We start from the raw sequence: 13,033 nt of genomic DNA on the forward strand, positions 1-13,033 counted from the left end.
GGAGGTTTTTAGGGGTCAAGTGGTCTGGAGCACTCTGGGACATCCTCTCCAAAGTAAAGATCAACTTAAGGCATCTCGTACCTCTCACCACTCAGAAAGGAGCACACTGCCTGATAGGCCTCTTCAGGTTCTAGAGGCAGCATATTCCACACTTGGGAATAATGCTCAGAGCCATTTACCCAGTGATATAAAAGGATGCCAGGTCTGTGAGGGGCCAGAGCAAAAACGAGCTCTGCAACAGATACAGGCAGCAGGGTAAGCAGCCCTCCACCACGTGGGCCATACCTCCCTGTAAACTATGGTACTAAAGGTATCCTCAGTGTACAGAGAAGCCGTGGGAAGTTATGGTGGGCTCCCAGTAGGAGATCACAATGTAGACTGCTAGGGTTCTGGAGCAAGGCCATGCCATCTGTAGTGAAGAACCACACACCATTTGAAATCAGCTCCTAGATGCTACACCCTGGCAGAGATGGAGCTTCTAACCATGGAACATCAAATGACCATGTATCAAGAACTGCCGGTTATGAACTGGGATCTGCCAGATTCACCAAGTCATAAGGTCAGGAAGCTCAAGAGAAATCCACTGTAGGATGTAAGAGATACACCAGCACTGGACATGAGCAAGGCCAGAGGGCACAAGTCAGCTGCACAAACAGGACACCCAGACCCCCATAATTTCCACTGTTGCACCAGCACATAATGCTCTACTTCTCCACTGGCTCATGCACATGGCTACAAGAAGGCTTTTGGAGGAGGATAAAGGCTGAGCTTGCTTCATGGATGATTTGGCTTGTAGTATGTACGGGGTGAGAATGATACACTACAGCCGCACCCAGGGATAGCCCTGGAAGACACTGATGAGGGGCTATCGTCCCAATGAGTAAGCTGCAGGTGGCACACCTGGTTACCCACTTTATATGGAAAAAGTGGCCCAAGATAAGACTATATAAAGACTCAAAGAGTGGACAATGGTTCATTGGTTGGTTAGGGACCTAAAAGGAAAAAGATTAGAAGGTGGAAGACAGGATTTGGGGGAAGAGGCATGTGGATGGACCTATGGGAGGGGACACAAAGTATGAAGATCTTTGTACTGTACGTTAATGCTTCCTTCAGAGAGCATCCAACACAGAAGAAGCAACAACAACCAAAAGAACAATTTAGCCAGTTGATTCAACAGGCTCTGTCATCTCAGTGATGGCATAACAGCTTGTAGCAGGAGTAGTGGGCGGTGGGGATAGAGGCTCTGCCTAGATCCAACATCAGGGGCTTCTACTCACCAAGTCTGACTGAGCCACTGCTGCGGTTGAAAGTCTATCCTGACAGCAACAGAGGCCAACACTGAGATCCTCATAACACGACCATCTCCTGAGACTAACCAGCCACTTGGTGATAAGTTGACTACACTGGATCCCTTCCACCCGGGAACGGGCAGCAACTCATCTTGCCTGGAAGTGACTCATATTCTGAGCATGGGCTTGCCTTTCCTGCCCACAGGACTCAGCCAATACCACTGTACAGGGCTCACAGAACGTATGATTCACTGGCATGGCTGTACCATGCAACATAATTATGGGACCCACGTTAGAGCAAAGGAGGTGCAGTGGTGCAGGATGGGCACAGGATCACGGCTCCACTGTTCCTACCACACAGTGAGCCAGAGCTGCCAGCCTGGGAGAGCAGTAGTTCTCAAAAAGGGGACTTTTTTGGCCCCCAGAGCAAAGAATTATTCAGCCTAAAATGTCAATAGTGTCACTGTTGAAAAACCCAATGAAAGAGCTTTGAAGAAGAGCTGAGCAATAGCTTAGAGATGATACCCTGTGACAGTGGGGCACAGTATATGCCCTAAATTAATGGCCATTATAGAGTACTATGTTCCCAACTGCTAGACTACATGAGTCTGGGAACCACAGGGTAAAAGGAGAAACAGCCTTGCTTACTGTCATTCCCAGGGACCACCTGGGCAATCTGTGCTTCCCATCTCCACAACTTTAGGACTGTGGGTCTAGAGATCCTAGTTTCCAAAGAAGAAATGCTTCTCCCAGAGGACAAAGTAAGCATCCTATTAAACTTAAAGCTATGAGAGGGCAGACAGCAGAAGCAACAAGAACTACATTCCTGCAGCCTGTAGAACAAAAACCACATTCACAAAAAGATAGACAAGATGAAAAGGCAGAGGGCTATGTACCAGATGAAGCAACAAGATAAAACCCCAGAAAAACAACTAAATGAAGTGGAGATAGGAAACCTTCCAGAAAAAGAATTCAGAATAACGATAGTGAAGATGATCCAGGACCTCAGAAAAAGAATGAAGGCAAAGATCGAGAAGACGCAAGAAATGTTTAACAAAGACCTAGAAGAATTAAAGGGCAAACACCTAAAAGAATTAAAGAACAAACAAACAGAAATGAACAATACAATAATTGAAATGAAAAATACAATAGAAGGAATCAATAGCAGAATAACTGAGGCAGAAGAATGGATAAGTGACCTGGAAGACAGAATGGTGGAGTTCACTGCCGCAGAACAGAATAAAGAGAAAAGAATGAAAAGAACTGGAGACAGCCTAAGAGATCTCTGGGACAACATTAAACGCAACAACATTTGCATTATAGGGGTCCCAGAAGGAGAAGAGAGAGAGAAAAGACCTGAGAAAATATTTTAAGAGATTATAGTCAAAAACTTCCCTAACATGGGAAAGGAAATAGCCATCCAAGTCCAGGAAGCGCAGAGAGTCCCAGGCAGGATAAACCCAAGGAGAAACACACCAAGACACATAGTAATCAAACTGACAAAAATTAAAGACAAAGAAAAATTACTGAAATCAATAAGGGAAAAATGACAAATAACATACAAGGGAACTCTAAGGTTAACAGCTGATTTCTCAGCAGAAACTCTACAAGCCAGAGGGAGTGGCATGATATATTTAAAGTGATGAAAGGGAAGAACCTACAACCAAGATTACTCTACCCAACAAGGATCTCATTCAGGTTCGACGGAGAAATCAAAAGGTTTACAGACAAGCAAAAGCTAAGAGAATTCAACACCACCAAACCAGCTCTACAACAAATGCTAAAGGAACTTCTCTAAGTGGAAACACAAGAGAAGAAAAGGACCTACAAAAACAAACCCAAAACAATTAAGAAAATGGTAACAGGAACATACATATCGATAACTACCTTAAACGTGAATGGATTAAATGGTCCAACCAAAAGACACAGGCTCGCTGAAGGGATACAAAAACAAGACCTATATATATGCTGTCTACAAGAGACCCACTTCAGACCTAGGGACACATACAGACTGAAAGTGAGGGGATGGAAAAAGACATCCATGCAAATGGAAATCAAAAGAAAGCTGGAGTAGCAATACTTGTATCAGATAAACTAGATGTTAAAATAAAGACTGTTACAAGACACAAGGAAGGACATTAAATAATGATCAAGGGATCAATCCAAGAGGAGAATATAACAACTATAAACATATATGCACCCAACATAAGAGCACCTCAACATAAGGCAACTGCTAACAGCTATAAAAGAGGAAATCGACAGTAACACAATAATAGTGGGGGACTTTAACACCTCACTTACACCAATGGACAGATCATCCAAACAGAAAATTAATAAGGAAACACAAGCTTTAAATGACACAATAGACCAGATAGATTTAATTGATACTTATAGGACACTCCATCCAAAAACAGCAGATTACACTTCCTTCTCAAGTGCACATGGAACATTCTCCAGGATAGATCACATCTTGGGTCACAAATCAAGCCTCAGTAAATTTAAGAAATTTGAAATCATATCAAGCATGTTTTCTGATCACAACACTATGAGATTAGAAATCAATTACAGGGAAAAAAACGTAAAAAACACAAACACATGGAGGCTAAACAATACACTACCTAATAACCAAGTGATCACTGAAGAAATCAAAGAGGAAATCAAAAAATACCTAGAAACAAATGACAATGGAGACACGACAACCCAAAACCTATGGGATGCAGCAAAAGCAGTTCTAAGAGGGAAGTTTATAGCAATACAATCCTACCTTAAGAAACAGGAAACATCTCAAATAAACAACCTAACCTTGCACCTAAAGCAATTAGAGAAAGAAGAACAAAAAAACCCCAAAGTTAGCAGAAGGGAAGAAATCATAAAGATCAGATCAGAAATAAATGAAAAAGAAATGAAGGAAACGATAGCAAAGATCAATAAAACTAAAAGCTGGTTCTCTGAGAAGATAAACAAAATTGATAAACCATTAGCCAGACTCATCAAGAAAAAAAGAGAGAAGACTCAAATCAATAGAATTAGAAATGAAAAAGGAGAAGTAACCACTGACACTGCAGAAATACAAAGGATCATGAGAGATTACTACAAGCAACTCTATGCCAATAAAATGGACAACCTGGAAGAAATGGACAAATCCTTAGAAATGCACAACCTGCTGAGACTGAACCAGGAAGAAATAGAAAATATGAACAGACCAATCACAAGCACTGAAATTGAAACTGTGATTAAAAATCTTCCAACAAAAAAAACCCAGGACCAGATGGCTTCACAGGCGAATTCTATCAAACATTTAGAGAAGAGCTAACACCTATCCTTCTCAAACTCTTCCAAAATATAGCAGAGGGAGGAACACTCCCAAACTCATTTTACGAGGCCACCATCACCCTGATACCAAAACCAGATAAAGATGTCACAAAGAAAGAAAACTACAGGCCAATATCACTGATGAACAGAGATGCAAAAATCCTCAACAAAATACTAGCTAACAGAATCCAACAACACATTAAAAGGATCATACACCATGATCAAGTGGGATTTATCCCAGGGATGCAAGTATTCTTCAATATACGCAAATCAATCAATGTGATACACCATATTAACAAATTGAAGAATAAAAACTATATGATCATCTCAATAGATGCAGAAAAAGCTTCTGAGAAAATTCAACACTCATTTATGATAAAAACCCTCCAGAAACTGGGCACAGAGGGAACCTACCTCAACATAATAAAGGCCATATACGACAAACCCACAGCAAACATCATTCTCAATGGTGAAAAACTGAAAGCATTTGCTCTAAGATCAGGAACAAGACAAGGATATCCACTCTCGCCACTCTTATTCACCATAGTTTTGGAAGTCCTAGCCACGGCGATCAGAAAAGAAAAAGAAATAAAAGGAATACAAATTGGAAAAGAAGAAGTAAAACTGTCACTGTTTGCAGATGACATGATACTACACATAGAGAATCCTAAAGATGCCACCAGGAAACTACTAGAGCTAATCAGTGAAGTTGGTAAAGTTGCAGGATACAAAATTAATGCACAGAAATCTCTTGCATTTCTATACACTAATGATGAACAATCTGAAAGAGAAATTAAGGAAACACTCCCATTTACCATTGCAACAAAAAGAATAAAATACCTAGGAATAAACCTACCTAGGGAGACAAAAGACCTGTATGCAGAAAACTATAAGACACTGATGAAAGAAATTAATGATGATACAAACAGTTGGATAGATATACCATGTTCTTGGATTGGAAGAATCAATATTGTGAAAATGACTATAGTACCCAAAGCAATCTACAGATTTAATGTAATCCCTATCAAATTACCAATGGCATTTTTTACAGAACTAGAACAAAAAAATCTTAAAATTCCTATGGAGACACAGAAGATCCCGAAGAGCCAAAGCAGTCTTGAGGGAAAAAAACGGAGCTGGAGGAATCAGACTCCCTGACTTCAGATTATATATGACAAAGCTACAGTAATCAAGGCAATATGGTACTGGCACAAAAACAGAAATATAGATCAATGGAACAAGATAGAAAGCCCAGAGATAAACCCACGCACCTATGGTCAACTAATCTATGACAAAGGAGGCAAGGATATACAATGGAGAAAAGACAGTCTCTTCAATAAGTGGTGCTGGGAAAACTGGACAGCTCCATGTAAAAGAATGAAATTAGAACACTCCCTAACACCATACACAAAAATAAACTCAAAATGGTTTCGAGACCTAAATGTAAGACCGGACACTATAAAACTCTTAGAGGAAAACATAGGAAGAACACTGTTTGACATAAATCAGTGCAAGATCTTTTTTGACCCACCTCCTAGAGTAATGGAAATAAAACCAAAAATAAACAAATGGGACCTAATTAAACTTCAAAGCTTTTGCACAGCAAAGAAAACATAAACAAGACAAAAAGACAACCCTCAGAATGGGAGAAAATATTTGCAAACGAATCAACGGACAAAGCATTAATCTCCAAAATACATAAACAGCTCATGCAGCTCAATATTAAAAAAACAAACAACCCAATAAAAAATGGGTAGAAGACCTAAATAGACATTTCTCCAAAGAAGACATACAGATGGCCAAGAAACACATGAAAAGCTGCTCAACATCACTAATTATTAGAGAAATGCAAATCAAAACTACGATGAGGTATCACCTCACACCAGTTAGAATGGGCATCATCAGAAAATCTACAAACAACAAATGCTGGAGAGGGTGTGGAGAAAAGGGAACCCTCTTGTACTGTTGGTGGGAATGTAAATTGATACAGCCACTACGGAAAACAGTATGGAGGTTCCTTAAAAAACTAAAAATAAAATTACCATATGAACCAGCAATCCCACTACTGGGCATATACCCAGAGAAAACCGTAATTCAAAAAGACACATGCACCTCAACGTTCACTACAGCACTATTTACAATAGCCAGGTCATGGAAGCAACCTAAATGCCCATCAACAGACGAATGGATAAAGAAGATGTGGTACATATATACAATGGAATATTACTCAGCCATAAAAAGGAACGAAATTGGGTCATTTGTAGAGACGTAGATGGACCTAGAGACTGTCATACAGAGTAAAGTAAGTCAGAAAGAGAAAAACAAATATCGTATATTAACGCATATATATGGAACCTAGAAAAATGGCACAGATGAACCGGTTTGCAGGGCAGAAATAGAGACAGAGATGTAGAGAACAAAAGTATGGATACCAAGGGGGGAAAGTCACAGGGGGGTGATGGTGGTGTGATGAATTGGGACATTGGGATTGACATATATACACTAATATGTATAAAATGGATAACTAATTAAAAAAATAAAAAACTTAAAGCTATAACTGCCGTCCAATCACTTTAGAATCCCAGGCAGACAAGAAGTCCAGAAGACAAAGAAATGAATCACCATACTGGCAGAAATAATTAAACCTGACCATCAGGAGGTAGGGCTGCTGGTACACATCTCTTACTACCTCTTGCCCAACTTTGATGGTAAATGGAAAGTGTAGTAGCTACAGTCCAAGATGGGCATGGTGACCAGGGTCTCAGACTCCTCAGGGATGAGGGTCTGAGCCACCTCACCTAGACCAGCCAAAATGCTAGAAAGGGTGAGGGGAATTTGGAATGGGCAGCAGAGGAGGGAGAAGATGGGTATCAGTGGCAGCTTTAAGATTAGATGCAGATCTGGGAACTGAAGCTCAGCTCACTAATCTTATTCTTGTGCATTTCCCCACAATAAGAAGCCAGTTAGAACCTAGATCATCCAGGCTTTCAGAGGCCATACTGAGGGATTTGGAAGTTTATTTTCACAGTTAAAGGAAATTCCCAGCTCTTTTCCCTTGCTCAGTTTCTAAAAGTTGGCAGCTAGGCACATTATCTTTCCCTATCCTCTAACCAGAGAGTAGATGATGTCTCTCTGGAGAAATTCTACAGATACTGAAAGTTGGGGTCCTCCAATGAAACAGCCAGATCCTTGTCCCAAATCCTACAGTGAAGCTCACCAGCTGACAAGCTCTATCCATCACAAAGAACTCCCAGTCTGCATGTTTTAAACTGCCTTGCTCTTTAAAAAACAGGCCACAAAGGATGTGCAAACATTTGAGAAAAGCTTCTAACACACCAGATGAGAGTGAATCCATAGAAAAAAAGGAACTAAGACAAACAGAGACAATATAGAGAGCAAGAAAAAACTTCAAAAATTATAATAAGGATCATTAAAGAGATGAGGAAAGATAATGCATTCATACAGCAAGAACAGGATGCTATAAAAAAGAACATTCGGAGGAAATTAAAAATTCAACAGAAGTGTTAGAAGATCGATTCAAAAAATTCTTCTGGAAAACAGAACAAAAACCCGAAGAAACAGGAATGAGGGAAAGAAACAATCGAACAAGGAGGTCCAACAACCAACTAACAGGAATTCTAGAAAGAACAAACTAAGAAAATGGATATGAAGAAATGATAAAAGAAAATTTCATTACAGAAATGATAAAAGAAAATTTCCTAGAATTGAAGCTCGTGAATTTCCAAAAGAGGCTCATGAAATGCCAGAGTAATAAATGAAAAACATGTGAATTCCCTGGCATTCCAGCAGTTAGGACTCCACGCTTCCACTGCAGGGGGCAAGGGTTTGATCCCTGGTTGGGGAACTAAGATCCCATAAGCTGTGTGGTGCAGCCAAAAAAATAATAATAATTAAAAAATAAATGAAAAACATATACACAAAGACAAAGGCAAATCATCATGAAATTTAAGAATACTGGAAAAAAGGAAAAGATCCTAAATACTGTCAGAGAGATAAAAAAGGTCACATCCAAAGGATAGGGAATACGAATAGTGTTGGGCTTTTTTTTTTTTTAATTCAAACAGAAAGTCACAAAAATTATAATCATCCTCATCAGTTCACTCAGTCCCATGTAATTAACTTCTTTTTTCAATCTTGATCTTTTGTTAGCACTTTTATGAATTCATCAGTTTTCCATTAGAGCTCTGAAAATGCTTATTCATTCAGTTCAGCAGTATAGTCAGTTACCAGAAACCTGTACTTGTCAGAGTCTTTTCCATGAATTCCTTGAAGATGAAACCCTTTTATAGGAACATATTTGCAAAAGCATCAGAGTACACCCAGAACTGTCTGTAAATGACAAGAGACTTAAAAATGACCACGGTTACAGATCTGATGAACGTTCATAATAATGCAATTGACAAGGAAATTTAGTTATTTCTGAGATATACATTTTAAAGTAATAAGTAGAATTATGACTTATAACATTATACCAGAACAGATAAGATTTTTAGAAATTTCATGTAATGTCTGAAACATTTATATTAACATATTTCCATACAAATAACCCAAAGAAAGTTTAGTATTAGTTGTTTGTTTGTTTGTTTGTTTTTTTATACTGCAGGTCCTTATTAGTCATCAATTTTATACACATCAGTGTATACATGTCAATCCCAATCGCCCAATTCAGCACACCACCATCCCCATCCCACCGCGATTTTCCCCCTTTGGTGTCCATACGTTTGTTCTCTACATCTGTGTCTCAACTTCTGCCCTACAAACCGGTTCATCTGTACCATTTTTCTAGGTTCCACATACATGCGTTAATATACGATATTTGGTTTTCTCTTTCTGACTTACTTCACTCTGTATGACAGTCTCTAGTGTTGGACTTTTGAATGCAACACTAGAAGCTAGAATAAATGAAGCTATGACTTAAAACTTCTGAGGGAAAATTACTTCCAGCCTAGAATTTGATATCTAGCTCAAACTATCAATCAGTGTGAGGGTACAATTTTCAGATGTACATGGTCTCAAAAAATTTACCTCCTTCACAACCTATGTTAGGAAGTACTAAAAGGTATACTTCATCAAAATTAAAGTGTAAACCGTGAAAGAGGAAAAGATCCAGAAAACCAAAAACTAGCAAAGGAGAGGGGAAGAAATTCTCTGGTATTAATGAAAGAAAGTTTCAGGAGAAGAGCTGTGCATCAAGCCTAGAATGCAACCAGCCCCGAAAGGAACAGGGGACACAGGGCTCCAGGAAGAACGTCCCCAAGAAAAGCAAGAAACAGAGAACACACCTAATGTGTCTGTCTACAGGGGGAGATGTTTTACAGATTTGTAGCAGAATTTGAGGGTGAATTAGTTCCAGGTACGTAGAAACTAAGCAAGTGAAAAAAATGAGACAGTGATTAACTCCAAGAAAAACAAAGTTGTACAGGAAAGGAAATTTCATAGTAGTATACCTTAGCAATGAAGAAAGTCAGTTGTCATAATAAAGTAAATATCCACTATTACCCTAACCCAAAATTATGTAATAACTATACATGGAGCATAAGCGGTGGAGCGGTGGGGGGGGAGGAGGAGAGAGAGAAAGAGAGAGAATGTATGTGTGTTGATTGCGGTGCATAAGAGAGTAAAAAATCCTCATTTTCCATAGAAAGATGACAAAAATAAAGTACAGATTGAAAAAAATCAAGAATAACAATCAAATCGTATTACTTAGAAATATGGAGGTAAACGTAAGAATCAGTGAAGGAGACGAAAGCAGTTGCTCTGGGAAGTAGCACAGACAAGTAGGAAAGTGTACAGCGGGGAACTGCTGCTTTTTGTTACAAACCTTGGGGTGCCACTTGGTTTTTAAACAATATGCATGCATTACTTTGAGAAAAGTAAAAATTAAAAACAAAAAACCTCAATCTAAAGCAAACATGGCAAAATCTGTTAACCTGAGTGGTGGGTATTCTGGGCATTCATGTTATTCTCCAATATTACATTTAAAATAATTCCTACTTTTTTAAAGTTCCCTTTCAGTTCTAGAAATGCCATTAATTTGTCATTCAACATAATATTAATTGCCCCTATTATGTGGAAGAGGAAGAGCATTAAAAAAGTAAAATAGTGTCCCTTATCTTAAAGATAAAAAACTATGAATTCTATAGTTTAAAAAATCTTAAATGCAAATTACTTTTCTCAAAGGAAAGGCTCTTTTTCTTTTCAAAAAATTTAATATTTTGAAGAATGCCTTGAAAGAAAGTTTTGTTTGATGTATCAAAAGAAAAGTTCCAAGACATGATACATATAACAAGTGGGGAAAAAACAAGCTTCAGAATAACCGGTATGAATACATTTATGTAAAATAAAACCAAACAAAAAAGATCAAACTGCTTCACACATGTGTATATGTACAAATACATACAAAAGTACATGCAACAAGATCTGGAAGAAAACATGCCAAACTGTTAATAAGGCTACCTCTGGGGAGGCAGATGGGCTTGGGGATGGAAAGAAGGTAATTTCAGAGTTTATTTTCACTCATTTTTGATTAATAATTAACATACATAGTAAGAACTTCAAATGGCAAAAAAGACACACACGGTGAAGACCAGTCCCCACCCCCTGCCTCATGTCAGCCCTTGGTCCCCTTCTCCAAAGGCAGCCTCTTATTACTAGTCACTTACTAGTCATTTGTGTACCTTTTAGCCTTATTTCAAATATATGGAAGAACATAAATCCACAGGATTTCCCACAGATAGTTTACCTCCAGGCTGCCTTGCTGGATTTTATACACCACTTGGGGATTCTCCTGTAGAATGCTGCCATAGAGCTCACGAAAGTGGGCTATGTTGGGCTTCACAATATTCAACACTTTTGCCTTATCCTCTCCGACCACCATCCGAAAGTCACCTGGTTAAAACAAACAGAAAAACGAATTTTCCACTGCGAATTCACATTCTGACCTGTGAACTACAGTCCCCCAGCTGACACTGCACTAGTTCAACCTGGCAGGATCTCTCATTCAAAACACTTGCTTTTCCACCTTAAAACCGTGAACACAGTACCCCAGAAACGCAGGCACATGTTTGGGGGAAAAGAGAGCCTCTCAAATCACAAAGCCCTTTAGCCAGTTAAAATATAGTTACCTAAGTACAAAAGGTAGTCACCACTGAGAGGTTAATATGTGTTTGTTTTTCCAATGCAGAAGCTTCTGTATTTATAAACTTTCATCTTGTGAACAAAACTCTGCCTGTGACCAATCATAGAGATGGGGGTTGTGTGCCTCACCATAGCTGTGTCCTTGGTACTGCTTACTCAGCTTGGCCCTGCTTGCTGTTTGCATGAGGGCTTTTGAGGCGCTTTATGAATATAAATAACCTTATTACATTTGATAAGGGCAAGGTTTACATTTAAGATAAACTTTAAAGCAGATATAATTTAAAAAATTGCAAGTGGTGAACTTGCTGATCTTCTAGAGAAGCCAAGAGGCAACTGGGACTCCTGGGGACACAGACGCTGATGGCGGCCATTCTGAGGAGCTCATTCTACCATGAGGACACTGGTGCTGGCAAGTGCCATCTTGGAGTCCTCCCTCTAGCCTATTAGCACCAGGCCTGCTCACTACTGGGTCAGAACCAGCCCCAGGCCCTACATCCAATCACCCTTGGACAAGCCCCAACCACCAGCAGGCCAGTGGCCACCACATAGGCAGGGCCTGGCAGCTAACTGGCAGGGACCAGCCCTGCCTATGAGCATGCCCAAAGAAGTCAGCCCCACCACAAGAGAAGGGCCCATGTGGCCCATACAGGGGGCACCCCTATATAGTCCTGGTGACCAGAAGGGAGAGTGCTGCTGGTACCCATAGGACATCTCCTACATAAGGCCACTCCTCCAAGATTGGGAAACATCCAGCATCACCCTGATGCCAAACCAAACAAGCAGGCAGCATCACCCTGATACCAAAACCAGACAAACATGCCACAAAAAAAAAAAGAAAAGAAAAGAAAAGAAAAACACAGGCCAATATCAATGATAAACTTAGATGTAAAACTCCTCAACAAAATATCACCAAATCGAATTTAACAATATACTAAAAGGATCACACACCATGATCAAGTGGGATTTATCCTAGGGATGCAACAATGGTTCAATATCTGCAAATTAATCAATGTGATATACCAGATTAACAAATTGAAAAATAAAAATCATATGATCATCTCAATTGATGCAGAAAAAGTTTTTGACAAAATTCAACATCCATTTATGATCAAAACTCTCAACAAAGTAGGTATAGAGGAAACACACTCAACATAATAAAGGACATATATGATAAACATACAGCCAACATCATACTCAATGGTGAAAAGCTGAAAGCATTTCCTCTAAGATCAGGAATAAGACAAGGATGCCCACAGTCGCCACTTTGATTCAAC

The 13,033-nt window shown here is 39.4% G+C and overlaps 1 protein-coding gene across 4 annotated transcripts in view; it reads right to left on the bottom strand.

Annotated features, from left to right (window-relative positions):
- TAMM41 (TAM41 mitochondrial translocator assembly and maintenance homolog) overlaps nucleotides 1–13,033 on the bottom strand; it is a 67,818-nt gene that overhangs the window by 24,154 nt on the left and 30,631 nt on the right. For all 4 annotated transcript variants that reach the window (XM_061195593.1, XM_061195592.1, XM_061195594.1 and 1 more), the window contains one exon: nucleotides 11,365–11,510. In XM_061195593.1, the coding sequence (XP_061051576.1) occupies nucleotides 11,365–11,510 (146 nt within the window). The remainder of the gene's footprint in view (nucleotides 1–11,364; nucleotides 11,511–13,033) is intronic.

Source organism: Eubalaena glacialis, chromosome 7, assembly GCF_028564815.1.
Source record: "Eubalaena glacialis isolate mEubGla1 chromosome 7, mEubGla1.1.hap2.+ XY, whole genome shotgun sequence".
NCBI classification, from domain to species: domain Eukaryota; kingdom Metazoa; phylum Chordata; class Mammalia; order Artiodactyla; family Balaenidae; genus Eubalaena; species Eubalaena glacialis.